Source organism: Nilaparvata lugens, chromosome 12, assembly GCF_014356525.2.
Source record: "Nilaparvata lugens isolate BPH chromosome 12, ASM1435652v1, whole genome shotgun sequence".
NCBI lineage: Eukaryota > Metazoa > Arthropoda > Insecta > Hemiptera > Delphacidae > Nilaparvata > Nilaparvata lugens.
Window position 1 is genome coordinate 24277909 of NC_052515.1, and position 18110 is coordinate 24296018.

The 18110-nt window shown below is 31.5% G+C and overlaps 1 protein-coding gene across 2 annotated transcripts in view; it reads right to left on the minus strand.

Annotated features, from left to right (window-relative positions):
* Positions 1–387: 387 nt before the first annotated feature.
* Positions 388–18110, minus strand: part of LOC111059935 (alpha-N-acetylgalactosaminidase) — a 90023-nt gene continuing 72300 nt past the window's right edge. For both annotated transcript variants that reach the window (XM_039439252.1, XM_039439253.1), the window contains 9 exons: positions 16076–16252; positions 14608–14782; positions 13781–13955; positions 11918–12012; positions 10477–10638; positions 8234–8431; positions 5129–5293; positions 2621–2693; positions 388–1212 (listed from right to left, as the gene is read on the minus strand). In XM_039439252.1, the coding sequence (XP_039295186.1) occupies positions 1094–1212; positions 2621–2693; positions 5129–5293; positions 8234–8431; positions 10477–10638; positions 11918–12012; positions 13781–13955; positions 14608–14782; positions 16076–16248 (1335 nt within the window). In that variant the 5' untranslated portion in view covers positions 16249–16252 and the 3' untranslated portion in view covers positions 388–1093. The remainder of the gene's footprint in view (positions 1213–2620; positions 2694–5128; positions 5294–8233; positions 8432–10476; positions 10639–11917; positions 12013–13780; positions 13956–14607; positions 14783–16075; positions 16253–18110) is intronic.

The window sequence follows — 18110 nt, forward strand, 5'->3', positions numbered from 1 at the left end:
AGAAAATCAAAAAATTGATATTAGTATGAGAATTTTGGTGCAAAATAATGTAAGGATTGTTATGAGATTTTAAGATTTATAAATTATCACAAAATTATATATTTCAAGAAAGGAATATCCATCAATGAATAGTAAATTTTTCAAAATTATAAACATTGTCATTAATCTGGTAGAATACAAGACACATGTAACTTACTTAATGCGACTGGGAGTTACTAAAATATGATTTTCCTTAAAATAAATAATCATTGATTATCGATATCTTAATCAATTCTATCTTAATGATATTTTGTTTCATTTATCATTGATAACAACTAACTGGGTTCGTCCACTGATTAGGGGAGAAATTTAAACACAAGTAAGATTGGTTACTAATTAATAGGCTTCAGGTTACTAAGGACTATTGGGGTTTCAATAAAGTTTGGAAAAAATATAACATGTTATTGAATCGAAAGGATTTTAGATTTATCAATATTGGATTACAGATTCAAGAAAAATAGCCAACAAAATAATAATCAGAAGAGATGGACAGATATTTACAGGGTATTATTTCCTCATGAATATTGTTATACTCAGACCAGGTCAACTAACTTTTAAATTCTAATTTATATTGAAAACCTATGACAGTTATCTTCGAATAAATTGTATCAGAAGCCAAAAGAGATTCATGGCTCAGTTACAAAATAATCTAGTTTGATCGCTAAACTTATTTATATACATAAGGTAATAAATAATAGTTAAAAATTCACTCCGTTCCCTTTCATAAATTCACTTTCATAGCTGTACAAAATTACAACATTGTTCTATTAAATTTGAGTGAGTAATTTAAAGCAAAACTACAGATGAGAATAGATATATAAATTCTAGACTGCGATATAAAATTATTATTAAACAATCACTATTGAAGTTTTACTTTTTTTCACTAAAAATAATAGCTATAATTATTTTTTTAGATTACTATTATTTTTTGTAACCGGGTATTACCTCACGCATTCTCTTTCATACTATTCTTACTATCTGTCTAGTTTCTAATTGTTCTTCACTGCTATTGAAATGTTCCAATGTTTCGAATCAATGCAGACTTTCGGATGTTTTATTTGAAAGAGTTGGGTGATACAGTTGTCGGTCGAAATATTTGCCTGAATGGGTTGTAAGGTGTTGATTGTTGTCTGTAAGGAATCGGTTGGACGTCTGCTCTCAGAATAACGACTCCTGAAAATAAAAAAAAGACTTATTTTAGATTCCAATTGATAATGAAAAAAAGTGTTTTAATATTTAACCAGCAGGTGACCTGTGCTCCGCAAGGGTCCAATTAAAATCTTGAAGAATAAATGAGCCTATAATAACCATACTCAGTATGCAAAATTTCAAGTTAATCAGTCCAGTAGTTCAGACTTGATGATGCGACATTCGTGAATTTCCTATCCTGTACGTGTACAAACCCATGCTTCCTTTTATTTTATTATAAAAAATATAGATTGATACCAATATTTTGTCAATTATTGATGTTTGGAGAGAAATAGAGTTGGCAAGTAGAGTAATTTATTTCATTTATTTATTCATCTATTGTACAAAACACTATAATCGTAATATAAGTATGAGGAAAAAGAAGGCTGAACCAGTACCATTTCTCTTTCAAATTTCGATTAAAAGTTGATTATGTCGAATTATATTATCTGAAAAATTTATTTCCAGTATTCTTCTGAAGCGATTTTATACCTTATTCACCACATCAGTAAGGTACATCAAAAATGGTAAATACCGGAATTCAATTTTCTCTAGAGGGCTACTTGAATTATTGAAATTTAAAATAAGTTATCAATTACACTCTGTATCTATTGAATCACAACTGTTTTCAATTCATTAGAGAAATTATTATCATCAAGAGTGTAAGAGAATCATTGGAAAATCACTAGAAACTCGCTCTAATGAGTTGTAACTTAACTAGATGTGATTCAATAGAATAAAAAAGGGTACTCGATAACTTCTATTGTGTTCCATTATTAATCGTGGAAAAGCCATCAATTAATGTGGATACATTTTTTCAATCGGTTCTAATTTCCAGCAGTCAGGGAATCACTTTCAACTTTAATACATTCAAGATTAATACCTTTATTGCATGTTTTTTTAAAATTATAAGCATTGTAGGTGACGCTGAGACATATTTATTCATTTAATCATTCCTAGACAATATATACAATCCAGGTAAAAACAAAATGCATTCGTTCGATACTACTTTTAGCCTGAATTTAAAATAAATAGTCCAGAGATTATATTGAACCAATGAAAGCCCCCTCTTCAACTTAAACCATTATGATTATGAAGAGAGAACCCAATAAATAAATAACTAAATAGAAGAGATAGAATAAATAAACGAATCGATCTTTTAAACTTACAGTTGTGTTGTGGTACTTTTCCATAATGAATTGACTTGGAAAATGTGTTTTTTTTTATATAAAAGTGGTTGACAATTTCAATTTGTGTTTCAGAATGAATCTTTTCTACGAGTAGTGTTTTCAAAAATCTGAAAAAATAGATTTTAATGGGAATGAAAAGTGGAAATAAATTTCAATAAATTCGAATTGATATGAATATATTTTATGTTTTTATATAAACTTACCCGATGGATTGACTTTTACTTTGATCTTCGTCTGCGGTGTAAGAACGCCATAGTCTACGTCTTCATATAAATCCTGAAAAAAACAGAAAACAGTTTAAAATTCAAATATCCAAATTACTTAATAATCAATATTTATTCATGAGAGAAAAATATATGGATTTCGCATGATTTTCTTGAATAAAACAGATTATTAATTTTTTCTACTCTCATACTTTCATTAATCACATTTGAAGGGTTTGTGCACAGAGAAAGTGGTCAGGCGTTCCAGAAAGGTACCTGTAGATATAGTGAGGTCCACGTTATAGAATGACAGTGGAGAAAGATAGCAGAACAACGTTGCCGATCCTCTGTCTTATATAGACGGTAGCTGATATAGGTTTATTGATGTAATATTAACTGTTCATTCTCGTTTAAAATAATAAATTATATTTTATCAAGCAAGAAATGATATCTTTCAATAATTTACTAATGAATTCTCATAATTAAGATGAAATATTTTGTTTATTATTGATTCTACATTATTGTTGAAAGACGATCTGGCAACAGAGCAAAGCGAGAAAGAGATAGCACTATCCGCTTTGTTGAATGATAGATATGCAAGGATAGCAATACCATTGCTAATCAAACTCTGCCATTATAACGTGGACCTCTCTATACGCCTAAGGATTTTCACATGTAAATCATCCTAAACCGCTCTGACCGCTCTCTGTGAACACTCACCCTCAATAATAATGTTTTTTCATCTAAAAATTAAATAAGTCGTGATTTATTTTTTCCATGTAAATTCATAATACACTGATTACAAAAATATCTTAGTAGACATTTCTGATATTTGAGGATTTCAACTGTAAGGAATTGAATGGACTTTTTAACAATGTTCCCACAGATCCTATTTACTACTGTTCATGGTAGGTACCAAAAATTTCAAGTTCAAGAGATTTCCATAATATGATTATTTCAGCGATCATATTCAATGTAAAAGACTACAAAAAATTGTCAAAAAACTACAGATTTATTGATACTCAGAAAGACCGGTTTCGGTTATTGCACCATTGTCAATCTCTGATAAACTTTAAACTGATAAACTTTATCAGAGATTGACAATGGTGTAATAACCGAAACCGGTCTTTCTAAGTATCAATAAATCTGTGGTTTTTTTGACAATGTCTTAGTCTTTTTCATTTAATATAAATAATTACCACAATATCAACTTCTCAACTACACAAAAAGTGATTTCAGCGATCAATTGCGATTTTCTGTGTTGTTGTGAAGGTGGTGTTAAAGTAGATAATTATCATCCATATTAAAATGACTTGCTATTAATCGATATGTCTTTGGGAATATCAAGCTGATTGAATTCGATAAATTGAAACCTCAAAATTATCAATCCTTTCTAGTACAATTGGCATTTGATTCTTCAAAGCACTGGCAAAAGTTTCTAATAACCACTGCGATAAGTCAGAATATAGTGAAGTTGGCTATATATTCTACCGTACTACCGTACTTATACCATACAATATATCTCTTTGTAAAATGAACATTGAGAAATTTGGTAGCCTATAAGCCTACTGTTTTTCTTGGTACATCATGAAATGAGTTCTTAATACACTACTGACAATGATCTAATTTTGATATTTTTCAATCAAATATGAAGTGGGATTAGTGTGGGATGTTCAAGTTACTCTAGTAATAGCTTGCTCATCTATTCGGATATGTGTATTTAGATAAACCGTTCTAACTTATTATTTATTTGTATAATTTTTCAATTCAATATAGAAGTAACTGCAAAGTACCATCTTCAAACTTGTTTTTACTTGAACACATTAATAGTGTCAGCTTTCAAGCCATTTTCAAGTGTCCTTTCTTAAAAAGAAAACTTGAAAATGGCATGAAAGCTGAAACTAGTAGATACCAAGTATTTATGTAAAAACGTTAAATGTAGGTTAGCCTAATATTTCTATATCAATTGAACAATCCAAGTAGCCAAATTTACTTCATGTATAATTTTATTTATAAACAACAAAAATGTATCAAAACAATAATGTTTCAAGTGCAAACAGTCCAAGTTCCTTTTTACAGCTTTATTAATTCAAAATCATTTCTCTTGGGTTATTTTATTAAAATTATTAAGAACAATATAAACAGTATCAGTTTATTGAAAACAATTTAAACAACTAGTTTGAATGTCATTTTAACTTGAAAATGGACAAAGAAGACCGAAACTAGTTGTTTGAGATGTTTTCAATAAAAGGGTAGGTACTTCATGTTTTTATATTGTTTTTAATAGCTTTAATTAAATATTACAGCTTTAATGTAATTTAATACTACAGCTTTAATTTAATTTTAGTACAGTTCCTTTACTACTTCTAATTTTACTTTAAATTTTATTTCACTTAATTTTATGTGTGCTGTCATCACCAGTATTCTGTAGCTCTCTTGTCATGAAAATTTTCTCGTTTTATGATGGCATGCAATCAAACTCTGCATTTTTTGAATCTTCGACTTTACCTCTATTCTGTATCCTCCTGGAGCCACTAATCCCATCTCCTGTAAGGTGACGGCCACATCTGAGGGGGTTCCGTCGGTTCTTCTGTTGAGGAAAGCAACTGCATAGGAGAAGTAGCTGTGTGAGATGGGAGTGATTGGTCGCGCCCAGATCTCTATCCCCTTATGCTGCAATCACATAACCCACAGTTTAATGATATTGATGAATTGATTCGTTACAAAATATTCCATTAGCATTACCGTTATCATTAATAGAACCATCTCTACATAAAATCACTTCACTTATATGGGCTACTTTATTCAAATCAATAAAACAGTATATTATTATAATTAGCGTATGGCTTTGAGTGAAGGGGAGACCCAAGGGTAGTTCCACCTCGTTCGTATATACCACCTCGTGAAGTATATAGTCCAAAGTTCCCTAATGGGAAACCGGACACTAAGGATATAGTGAGCACAATACTTTAAATTTACACTTTTCACTTCGGAATAAAGTTCATTTTGATGTTAAAAATTCCAAACATATACAAAACCGAAACAAAACACAAAACCACTAAGCCAAATTTAGAAAATATTGAATTTAGACAAAAAATTTAGAGCCGAAAATTTATAGCACGTTACAATTTTGCCATGGCAACCATGCTTTCAAGAATAGTAAAACATTAGATTCATTCTCCTTCCAATTATTAATGACTTTTTCATGACAAGAGTTTATCATTTTAAACCATTGAACGTAGTGAGTCATTAGATTTATTCTCCTTATAACTATTACAATTATTATTGATGATATTCCATTACAAGAGTTTATAATTTCAAATCATTGAAAGCTGAACATCACAAGAGAATCAAATATATTATAATGAACAAGTAGATACATGGAGGATGGTTATAATATGTACATTGGTTATACTATGTAGTGATTAATAAAAACAATATAGAACTTGTTATAGGTACCCTTTTATTAAAAAAATTAAAACATTTTAACGATTAGTTTCGACCTACTTTGGCTATTTTCAAGTTAAAATTTTAACTATGATACAAATAAACTATGTTTTAACGCTTTTTAAATATAATAATAAGAGGGTACTACAAGTTTTATATTGTTTTATAAATCTCTACATAGTACAACCAATGTACATAGTATAACCATCCTCCATGTATCTACTTGTTCATTATAATATATTTCATTCTCTTGTGATGTTCAGCTTTCAATGATTTGAAATTATAAACTCTTGTAATGGAATATCATCAATAATAATTGTAATAGTTATAAGGAGAATAAATCTAATGACTCACTAATCTTGGAAGCATGAAAGTCTCGCCTGGAGAAAAATAGTATGCTATGCATGAAATAATGGCAATCATACAATTCATGAAAAAACCATCAATAATCATTTTAATAGTTGAAACGAGAGTAAATCAAATGATTCACTACCTATTCTAGGAAGCATGAAAGTCTCGTCTGGAGAAAAATAGTATGCTATGCATAAGATAATGGCAATCATACAGTTCAAAATAGCTGGAAGAGGAAAATAAATTGAACTCTTATGGAACTGGGTAACATATAAGTCTTAACTGGTAGATATGGTGTCTTGGTATTTGTGTATAATATGTGATATAGTAGGCCTATACATTGTGAAAAACTTCAGCTTGGAAATACAAAAATCCTGGGTGAAGCTATAGAGTAAATAATAATTAATTGATAAGATAATTTCTTTCCATTGATACTTGATGGGTTTCTATAGAATTACTGGTACCCTTTCTCATTTTTTTTCAACCGGTCATGTCTTCATGAAATTAAAATGGGTACCAAGGTACTCTAAAAAAATATGAAGTAATCCATCTTGACATGGGCATTGAATAAAATGAATTGATTATAGGTAGAATGTATCTTGAGAACATTATAGGACATGAATAATTTCAAAAACACTTTTACCAAACTTCACCACATTTGAAAAAATGCCTTTCCATAACTCTCTATGACCACTCTCAAGCAAAGTTAGCAAAGTGAAACAAACTGGAACCATGACGAATTGAAAACTTGATGTAATGAAATCTTGAAGACTTCAACTGAGTTGTGGTCGATGTTGTAGAAACGTTCCATGATGAAATAAAAACACATAGATGTTTGTCAGTTTTCTACAAAAAAACTGACAACATCTATGTGTTTTTATTTCATCAAATCTTGAAGAATTTTAAATAGGCTTAAATAAACCATTCATGGTATAATAATAATAATAATAATAATATCGTGTGACCTGGCTGTTCATGGTGAATAAAGAATCTAAATGCAAAATTTCAAGTAGGCCTAAATCAATTCCTAATCAATCAATCAATAATTTTATTCAAATCAACACAATACAATATACATAAAAGAAATCAAAGCACAAAAAATCACAATCAATAAATAAATGTCTAATACAAAACAAAAACAGGCTTCATGGCGGGGTGTGCTGAAAAGAAAAAAAGGAGGAAAAATAACTAGCCAACTACGGTTTTCCATGCAATAGGCAGGTGGAGGGTATAAAAGTAAGAAATGAAGGGGTGAAGAGAAGAAGAAAAGGGAAGTATTGGAGAAGAAAGTAGGAAAAAAAGCAGAAAAAAATGTGCAAAAATTGTAAGCTAGTCAACTTTTAACAAATGCATCTAAAAGAATTGGCCTTGCAAACAGTACCTAGTTTGAGCAGAAATCTAGAGATTCATACGTCAATATGGAAGAAAAAGTTACTGAATGTCAAGGTTTTTATTTCTAGTTTAGTTTTTGTACTGATCTTATAATGCGTTTTGAAAATATATTTGTATTTATATAATAATTATTCTTAAATTGTATAGGCCAATATTAGTTTCGATGTACTCGTATCTTGTAGTCAGCAATGTAAATTTTTGTATCAATGTAAATCGACTGCTTTTAAGACGATAGAAATTAATACAATATTATTAGAGTCTATGAGGAAGTGGTCCGGAATAAGGTTTATTATTTTTTCATCAGACCAGTAGTTCATACGTGATGATGCGTCAAATATATTTTTCCTATCCCGTACGTGTATATAAGCCAGTCTGTTCTTTCCTTTATTATGGTACGGTATAGATGAATTTGTGTTCGCTTACCTTGTATATCCGCCTGCCCTGAATGCCGAGGGGATCCTGGTCGACGGCGATGATCTTCTTGTTCTGAAGGATGGCCTTGTACTCGGGCCGAATGGAGCGCAGGTCGACTGACATCAGGAGTGGAGCGGCCAAAATCGCCCACATCGCCATCTGCACCTTGCTCTGCTCGTAGCTCAGTCCGAAATTGCCGATTATCAACTGAAAAAAACACCAAAATTAGTAGTAGTGGAATAGCAAGTTACAGTAGCGACCCGTAGCTTTGCCTCTGTGACTTTGAAACGGCATATAGGCAATGTATGGTTTGTGGGGAAATATTCACGGCTTTGCAAAAACATCAGCTACCCTAGATCCTTAGATGGAGAAAGCTCTCTACAGAGTTTCCTTGAAGGAAACTAACTCTTTACACACACAGAGATTCTTCAATCCGGAATTGCCGATTATCAACTGGAAAAAGCACCAAAATTAGTGGTGGTGAAATAGCAAGTTACAGTAGCGTCCCATAGCTTTACCTCCGTGACTTTATTGAAACGGCATATAGGCAAAGCATGGTTCACGGGGCCAATATATTCACGGCTTTGCAAAAACATCAGCCTTCAGAGACCCTATAGTGAGGTCCACGTTATAGTGGCAGTGTTTGATTAGCAATGGTATTGCTATCCTTGTCTATCATTCAACAAAGCGGATGGCGCTATCTCTTTCTCGCTTTTGCTCTGTTGCCAGATCGTCTTTTAACAATGTAGAATTAATAATTAATTAACTAAATATTTCATATTAATGATGAGAATTTATTATGAAATTATTGAAAAATATAAATGATTATTTAAAACGAGAATGAACAGATATTACATCAATGAACCTGTATCAGCTACCGTCGATAGATTGAAGGCATTGACAAGACTGAGGATATATAGGCAACGTTTTTCTCCTATCTTTCTCCTATCTGTCATTGTAAAGGTGCGTACAGATAAGATAAGATAAGATAAGATTCTTTATTTAGCAACCAATTTTCAACAACAGTACAGCGCACAAAAGTAAAAAAAAGATAGCAAATAAGAATAATAAAACAATACTTAAGAGAACTTTTTAACCGAATAAATATGAAACTTGCTGATAATACTAATTGTATTAATTCTCATTATAGGATGATGGAATGTAATCTAGCACATCTACACTGTTTTACAAAAATACACCATAATTAATGCACGAAATAAAATACTGCATGCAAAGACCTTGATAACAAGGTCACGTTCGCATTGCACACTGTCGCTCTGCTCCGCAACCGAACGTCACTCCAGCAGAGCGATTGATGATCGACCGGGGTCCAAGAGTGGTTCGACCGGGGAACGCGAGAAGATCTAACATCTTCCGTAACGTTCATGATGGGTGCGTGGGCGGTGCGACTGTGGTTTGACGGTGGTACGAGGGCGTTACGAGGGAGGAGCGTGCTCGGTGCGGGTTGGAAGCACGAATATGTGTACGCAGCTTAACGTACGCGTGGACCGCACTATAGATTTGTAGATGGAGAAAGCTCTCTACAGAGCATCCTTGAAGGAAACCCTTACACACAGAGATTTTTCATGATTGAGAGAGTTGCAACGTATCACCAACAATGGAAAGAGCATGTTGAACGAATGTCAACTGATAGGCTGTGTTGTGCTGAAAGAATATAACTTCATAAAGCTCCTTGTGTATCTTTTCGGATGCAACACGTTGCTTTTGAGAAGATAAGCATCTGTTGCTTATGAAAAGATACATTTTCAAAAATGTCTATGTTTTTGAACGGGTAGTATTGTATAGTCTGTACAAAATTACTTCTGACTTGGCGGAATAGCGCGGCGCAGAGAAATTGAGGGAGATCAGCCAATAACAGTGATTAATAGAGTCATATGTAGAAGCGCAGTTGACAATTTGTCGTTTGACTGCTCTCAGACAGGAAACTTCGCATGTGTAGCATGAGAGCACATGAACAGTCACTAAAAGTTGGAAACGCTGGCCGGTTCAGAACGGTAACATAGCGCCTCTGTATCCCTCCCGCAGTATGCTTTCTCTGCTGCGCATGTCCTTCCCAAGTCAAAATTTATTTTGTACAGACTATAGTCTAGTGACCCACCGCCGATAGGCAAAGCTACAGGACCCAGACTGTACCATATAGGATACGTCTTATGCTATATTTTCTCTATGGTACCACTTCAAGTTATCTAAGTATTTTAGTTAGCAGTTGGAAGTATTGCAGTTGCACTGACCATGTCAGGGTCATTCCAATGGCCGGGACCGGCGTTTGGAATTATGTTGTCCTGATTATTGCCGTAGTAGTCGATAATCGACTCCAGGCTGGCCCACGAGTCTTGGATGTCGTCGAAATTGCGCCACAGATTACAGTTCTCAATGATTTTCGTGAAGTTCGGCTGCAAAATTAGTAAAAATACGTGAGAAAATTAGCATAACTCAAAATGATTTAAATAATTGACCGGCGTGGCTTACTAACTCTATTGGAAGATTTTCAATGAATAAAATAATAAAGCTTGATCTTCATTGACATTATCAAAGTACGGTAGCCGAAACGTGAAGTTCGGCTGCAAAATTAGTAAAAATACATTAGAAAGTGAGCGAACTCAAAATAAATACGGTATTGAATAATATAACGGGGTTTACTTAGACTACTCTATTAGGAAGAGCACATATTAATTGTCCAATGAATAAAGGTATTGAATAATTCAACGGGTTTCACTTAGGCCACACAGCTACACTATTAGGAAGAGCACATATTAGATGTTCAATGAATAAAATAATAATAAAACTTCATTGACATTCTCGAAGTATGGTAACAAAAATCATTAAATGTTTCAATGTGGACAAAAAATCACCTTTCAAAAATAATAGTGGGAAATTTTCACTGATTAGAAGATTGAAATTAATATTTTTGGTACTGTGTAGCATAATAACATTTATAATAGGTACTGTAGCATAATAACATTTATAATAGACTAGACACTAGAAGAGTGAATCTTTGACAAAAAACCTAGAAGACTGAAATTCCTTATGAAGATTTTAGGCCAGTTAAATTTTCTCTCTGAACTAGATAATTTAAGCTGTATCAAAATACACATGAAACCTGATTATTTTCAGAAGTACTTCGACTGATTCAAATTATTTTCCATAAATACTATAAAACATTATGAAAGGGAACATGAACCTAACAAACTTTATTATTATTATTATTCATTTGAGGGATAATAATTATAAGTATGTGATCATCTAATTATTAGATAATAAATAATTGGGGTGTATAGCCGCAATAATATGTTATCAATTTATTCAGTAACTTTAAAATTAGCCTCACCTATAGAGTTCTATTCTGAATCGTTATTTTCATAAATATGACTCCAGCAGTTTTATTCAGTTGTATATTAAAAAATGGAAACACAGATATTTTGTAAATTCTACATATTTATTCATTGTAGGTACAGGACGAAGAGAACCAAGAGTTTCGTGGCCAAGCGGATATGACCTGTGTGGCCATAAAACCATGGATCTGTAGCATAAATAAATGTAAAATTGATAAAATGTGTGTTTTTCCATTGTTGAACGGTTCTACAATATCAATAGTGACTCGATCTATCTGATTGTACACTTTTCTCTGTTTAATTAACATTATAATAATGCTTTTCAATAACATTATGTTACCTGAGTGCCTGCGTATATCTGGTAGACTGGCCAACTGCAAGAGTAGACCATGGCTTTACCTGTCCTATTCAAGTGGTATCCAAATTCAGGGTAACCTATCACAGAAAATAAGATTTCAATTAATAATTATTATTCATCGAAAATCCAAATTAAATGAAATTTATCATTAATTTCAATCTGAACTTTTTAATTTCTTGTGTTTTTCCTCAGGGTCATTTTATGGGTAACCAACACAAGTAATAATTGTGTAATTTATAAAAAGACATTGCAATTGTTAAAAATTTGACATAATATTTTGAATTATAGGCTACAACATTCATTGCAGTACATTTCGAGTTCAATGAATACATAACAATAGAATACTGTGGAGAATATAACTGGTGAAGTAAAGGGATTTAAATTGAATAAATTGTTTAATAGAAAATTAAATATATTTTACCAATAGAATGTACTAATAAACTGAATTATGAATTTTTCTCATTATGGAAGATAAGAATTGTTGTAAAATAGACTAGTTCATTATAAGATAAAATATGATATATTTCTCCATCAACTGTCTCTTGAAAACACTTAATAAGTCTAGCTTTTCCTTGCTTAATAAGTCTATTCTGATTCATTCAATTATTCCTCTCAAACAAGATTTACAATAAACTCCTATATTGATTAAGAAATGTTGATGAGAAAAATGTAGTTATGCTTGTTTGTATTACAATAGAGAATCAGTTAACTAACAAAGTAACAATAGAAGAAGTTACAAACTGGAAATTTATTATAAATAGAATTCTATTTCTCAATACTGTATATTGTAATTGTTCAAGAATTCTTCCTCATGGCTCTTGTGCATAGTCTAAAATGATACATCATTTATTACTTTTACATGGATATTGATAATCAATCAATCGTATATCCTGTATGACCTAGGAAACTAGGCACTAAATGACAGCCAAAGACACTCACTGAACCAAAGTTTTAACTAGAAGAGTCTAGAAGCACGGAGTAGAGAAAAATTGTTTCGATTTGACATGTTGTTTCTATTTTATACTCTTTGTGCTAGAGGGCTACCGTGTGTTGAATTTTTTCTTTTAAGATCCAACATTTTAAAAGGACAATGAACTTGTTCATTTTTAAAACTATACCATTCAGATAAATTGGCAACAACTAATATATCATTCATTGTTAAAAATTTTTCTTATTTTGTAGCAGTAGTTGGAAATTACATCAGAGTATTTCAAGAATGATTGATTACTGTACTTATCATGATGAAAAATTTTCAATATCTTGCATAGGCTACTAATTCAATATTAGCAGTTAGTTGATAATTATACATTGTGAATGATATGCAATAGTCTGTCAATTGTTTGAAATGAAAGTTTAATCTGTTTTGTAACAATATTATTTTTGGAATTCCTAGGCTTGAAATTTTTCAAGCTTGTTAATGAATATTCTTGAGTTATAACATAATAGATTTCATGATTCTATACATCAGTTAATTGAACTCACTCAACAATTATTTATTTAACACCTTTATTGGAAATTCATTCCAACACTGGAATTTATCTCATCCTGGAACAACTTCTTCAAATCCATCTTTGAATAAAGAAAATGTTGTACAGAAGAAATCTTCTCTTTTAATTAATGTGATAACAGATATATTATATTATAATGAACGTGTGACGAGTAAAATAAGGTTCGAATTATATTCAGACTCTTTACTTTAGTAATCAGTTATGAAATGATTATATTATCAACCTTAGTCTAGTAGTGGGATTCCAAAATTGTTGTTTTTTGTATCTTGAAATTGTGTGCATCATTTTTTTTTTTGAAAATAAATTTTAATTTGAATTGGATATAGTGTAAACTCACCAACATCCATGTCTTTAGGGTGTGAATAGCATCCATCCAGCTTGACATAGTCGACGTTCCATGAAGCGAATAGTTGAGCATCGTTTTCGAGATAACCCAGAGAACCAGGGTATCCTGCACATGTGTAGTTTCCATAATCTTCATAGATACCGAACTTCAATCCTTTCGAATGAACCTATAATCACACCAATCGATGTTCATTAATTATGCTTATTCAATAATGAAATTTAATTCAATCAATATAACAATTATTGAATTTTCTCAATCATTTGATTAGGTTATTTTTAATGTTAATAGGTACTTCATAGATACCGAGCTTAATAGAGTAATATAATTATTTTAATATTAATACTTCATAGATATACCGAACTTGATACAGTAATATTTAAGTACCGGTAGCCTATTTGTTTTTTAATTTGTGATATTATATTATTTAATTATTATTCATATGCTTATTCAATAATGCAATTAAACTCAATCTATATGAAAATTATTGAATTTTCTTTATCATTTAATTTCTATAATATCAATACTACTTCATAGATACCAAACTTAATATTTAAGTACCGGTAGCCTATTTGTATATTCATTTGTATATAAAGTGTACTTGTACCGGTATACAAAGTATCAATGTTATTTATCAGTATGGAATGACTTTTGTCAATGCAATTAATTCGTTTGTGACAATAAAACATTCTTGATTGATTGAACTTCAATTCTTTAAACTGAACTTATACATCACACAATTGCGAATTGGATACCTCTCCCAAATTTGTTATGAGAAGAGTTGAAAGTATTGTCTTGGAATCCTCTGTCCTTTTACTCACATAATCTGATAAATCCCTGATGCCGTAGGGAAACCTTTCGGCATCTGGCTGTAGATGACCGCTGTAGCTTCTCTCCTTATCCAGCCAGCAGTCATCTATGTTGATGTATTCATAACCAACATCTGCGTAGCCCTCTGAGATCACAAGGTCTGTCATCGTTCTAAACAGCCTGTCACTGAAATTGAGCAAAAATTGGATTATTCAATAATGGATAATAATTTAATAATTTATTTATTTACATACAAAAGCTCACAGAATAAGTCCATGAAGAGCCTTATTAACATCAACTACCGTAGCTTAGTCACATATTTGATGCAAAATAAGAATGAAAAAATAAAATTATAAATACAATAAATGTTCATTTTTCATAAAGAATTGCAGAATGCATTCACGCACAGATTTTGAGCCTGTAACAAATATAAATTTATGACAAATAAGCCTATAGCCTTATAGGCTATAGCAAATTGAGCCCACCTTCTTTGGCACACTTTATTCTTGATAAAAAATCAAAATTGATGTACCGCTAATTGAATCTGTGAATGTGTTCAGTAATGTCAAACTTCTAATGGTCACTAAAACCAATGAATATTCTTGATAATCATTACTCTTAACAGAATTCATAGATCTCAGTATATGGATGAATAATACAAGCAGTCAATGAATGAGATGATTTGAAATAATAAATCTCAAACCAATCTCATTATACTATGTACAAGACTATGATTTGTTCAATTGGATTTTTATTCACTGTTTCAATACCATCTTTAATAGATACATTTTCCATTTCATACTCAATGGAACCTTCACCATTATCGGACTCCAGTATACGAGTATAGCCTACTCTAGTTCAATACATAGTCAATCTCAGAAACACTGGAATTGCCAATAATATCAGTCTCTATAGTGAATACTGGTTCAAAACATTACAAATCTCAAAAATACTGGGGTTATCAATACTATTGACATCCAGTAAATTCTAGTTAAAAAATTATCAGAAAAAATGTTTTCCAAAGTTATCTCACATTATTTTAGAAGTACTGTTTTTGTTGGCAAATCAACTTTATTGAATTAACTTGTAGGACTAACTTGACTACAGAACCAATGTTTTTAAATTATGAAGAAGTTCTTTAAAATCAAATGTATTCAAATATTTTTATTCTACATTTTTTTCAAAAACGTTTCTCCACATTAAAATTTTGTTTGATCTGTTACTGTTTGTAGAAATAGTTTTTGTTCCTCCTTTTCTGAAAAAACTTAATTTTTTTCTCTATTTTTTTAACTTTATCGTCTTGTTTCTACCTATATTCTTTCATTTATGATACAAATACAAATCCTGAAATAGTTGGGAGAGGACAACAGACAAAGCCTAAAACTGTCCCTCTCCCTGATTTCGATCACCCTAATAAAAGCTCTTAAATTAAGGTTTATTTTTCACAAAAAGTGTATGAATTCCTGTGGATTTGCATACCTGATACAGTTGTCGGGGTCATTTTTGCAGTCAGTGTTGCACCGAAATCGCTCCCAGGCGAGCCAGCCCATTGGCGGGGTGCGGGCGAGTCCATTCTCCAAGCCATGCAGCAGGTGAGCGCTCAATGTTACAATTGCTACTGTCGCCAGCACATTGACGCCATTGATACCCATAACCCTGCAACAAACAAACAAAACATCAAAATATGATCTATAATCTTATAAAGGAAAGAATTGGCTTATACATGTTCGAGATAGGAAATTCACGAATTATTTTCATAATTGAGCCCTTGCGGAGCACGGGTTACCTGCTAGTACAGAGTAAAACAACTACAATAACAGTGACAATGAAAATAAACACAATTAAAAGGCAAATTGCAAAAAATGTTGTATGCTGGAAAGGAATGTAAAAAATTGAATGAAAAAGACTGAGAAATTGTCAAAAAACCACTGATTTATTGATAATTAGAAAGACCGGTTTCGGTTATTACACCATTGTAAATCTCTGATAAACTATAAACTATAAACTAGTTTATCAGAGATTTACAATGGTGTAATAACCGAAACCGGTCTTTCTAATTTATTATCAATAAATCAGTGGTTTTTTGACAATTTCTCAGTCTTTTTCATTCAATATGAATAATTACCATAATATCAACTTCTCAACTACACAAAAACAGAATGTAGAAAAGAATATACCTTGCCAACCATCATGGTTTCCCATGGTTTCCCATGTTCTTGAACCAGGTATTGCAAATGTAATGTTCCCATATCATTTTAGAGGATTTTTTTTATTGTATTATTTTATCTATTCTCCTCTGTGAAAGATTCATTTTCATGATGGCCTCAAGACGTTACAGTAATTATAATTGGATATCACTTTGTCATATAGTATGTACCTACTATTCTCAAGTTTTTTAGTTTTTTTTCTGATCCTTTGAGATTTCTGTATATTAGGTGTAATATTTTCTTGAGCTTTAATTGATTTAATTTGTATATTTCTTCTTACTTGACTAGAATTGAAGCAGAATAATTTAACTGCAACTCACTGACAACACACAATGACTCTTATGTTGGTAGTGCCGAATATTACATTGATAATATTGTTGTGCAAGTTACAACCAATGTCTAATTGTAGACTATATTGCATACTCTAATGATTGCATTGTACAAGTATTTGTATTGATTTTTGGCAATAAATTCAATTCAATTCAATGTAATAGGCAAAACAGCAAGAAGGGAAAAGGTGCGACAGAAAAAATGAAGTGAAGGTAGGTATGATAAGTAAAGAAAAAGTAAATTCGTATGGCTTTTGTTGGTGGGGAGTCCCTTGCGGGAAGGTCCCAAAAGATAAAAGTAAAGATAAAGAAAGGTATGATGAGATGTGAAAAACGATAGAATAGCAACCGCAGGGCCCATAATCAGATATTGCTCAATATCAAGGCGTATTCATATCTAAGAAATGAAGATTGTTCATAGGCTAAGGCTTAGGCTTAGTAATGTCAAATAAAGCTAAAGTGAATAGTTTCAATAGTTTAATCTGAAGTTCAAAGTCAATCATAGATGATGGAAATCAGCAAAATCCAAGTACCGTACTGTTAAAATAATCGGCTATGATGAATTCCATCGAAAGAGATTAAAACTCAAGATTCACTTCGAACCGATTTTCAGCATGGGTTGAATGTGGAGCATTGATGAAATCGATAAAAGTATCAAACTGATTATTTATTCATTTATTTTTTGATACAATTACAAATCATATGAATATGATCGGGATAGAACAACAGGCATAGCCCAAAATTATTCTGTTCCCAAATTTTGATAAATAATAAAATGTCCGAGAAAATAGGTTGTGTTCTTACTGAGGAAAGTTAAAGTTCAAAGTTCTGTCCAAAAATATATATGAATGTAATATATATGATTATAAAATATATATATGAAAAAATATATATGATTATAATGAATATCTCAAACACAGATAGATGATGTAGCGCCCACAGGAATGGAATCACCTCATGTACAAACATCTTTCATTA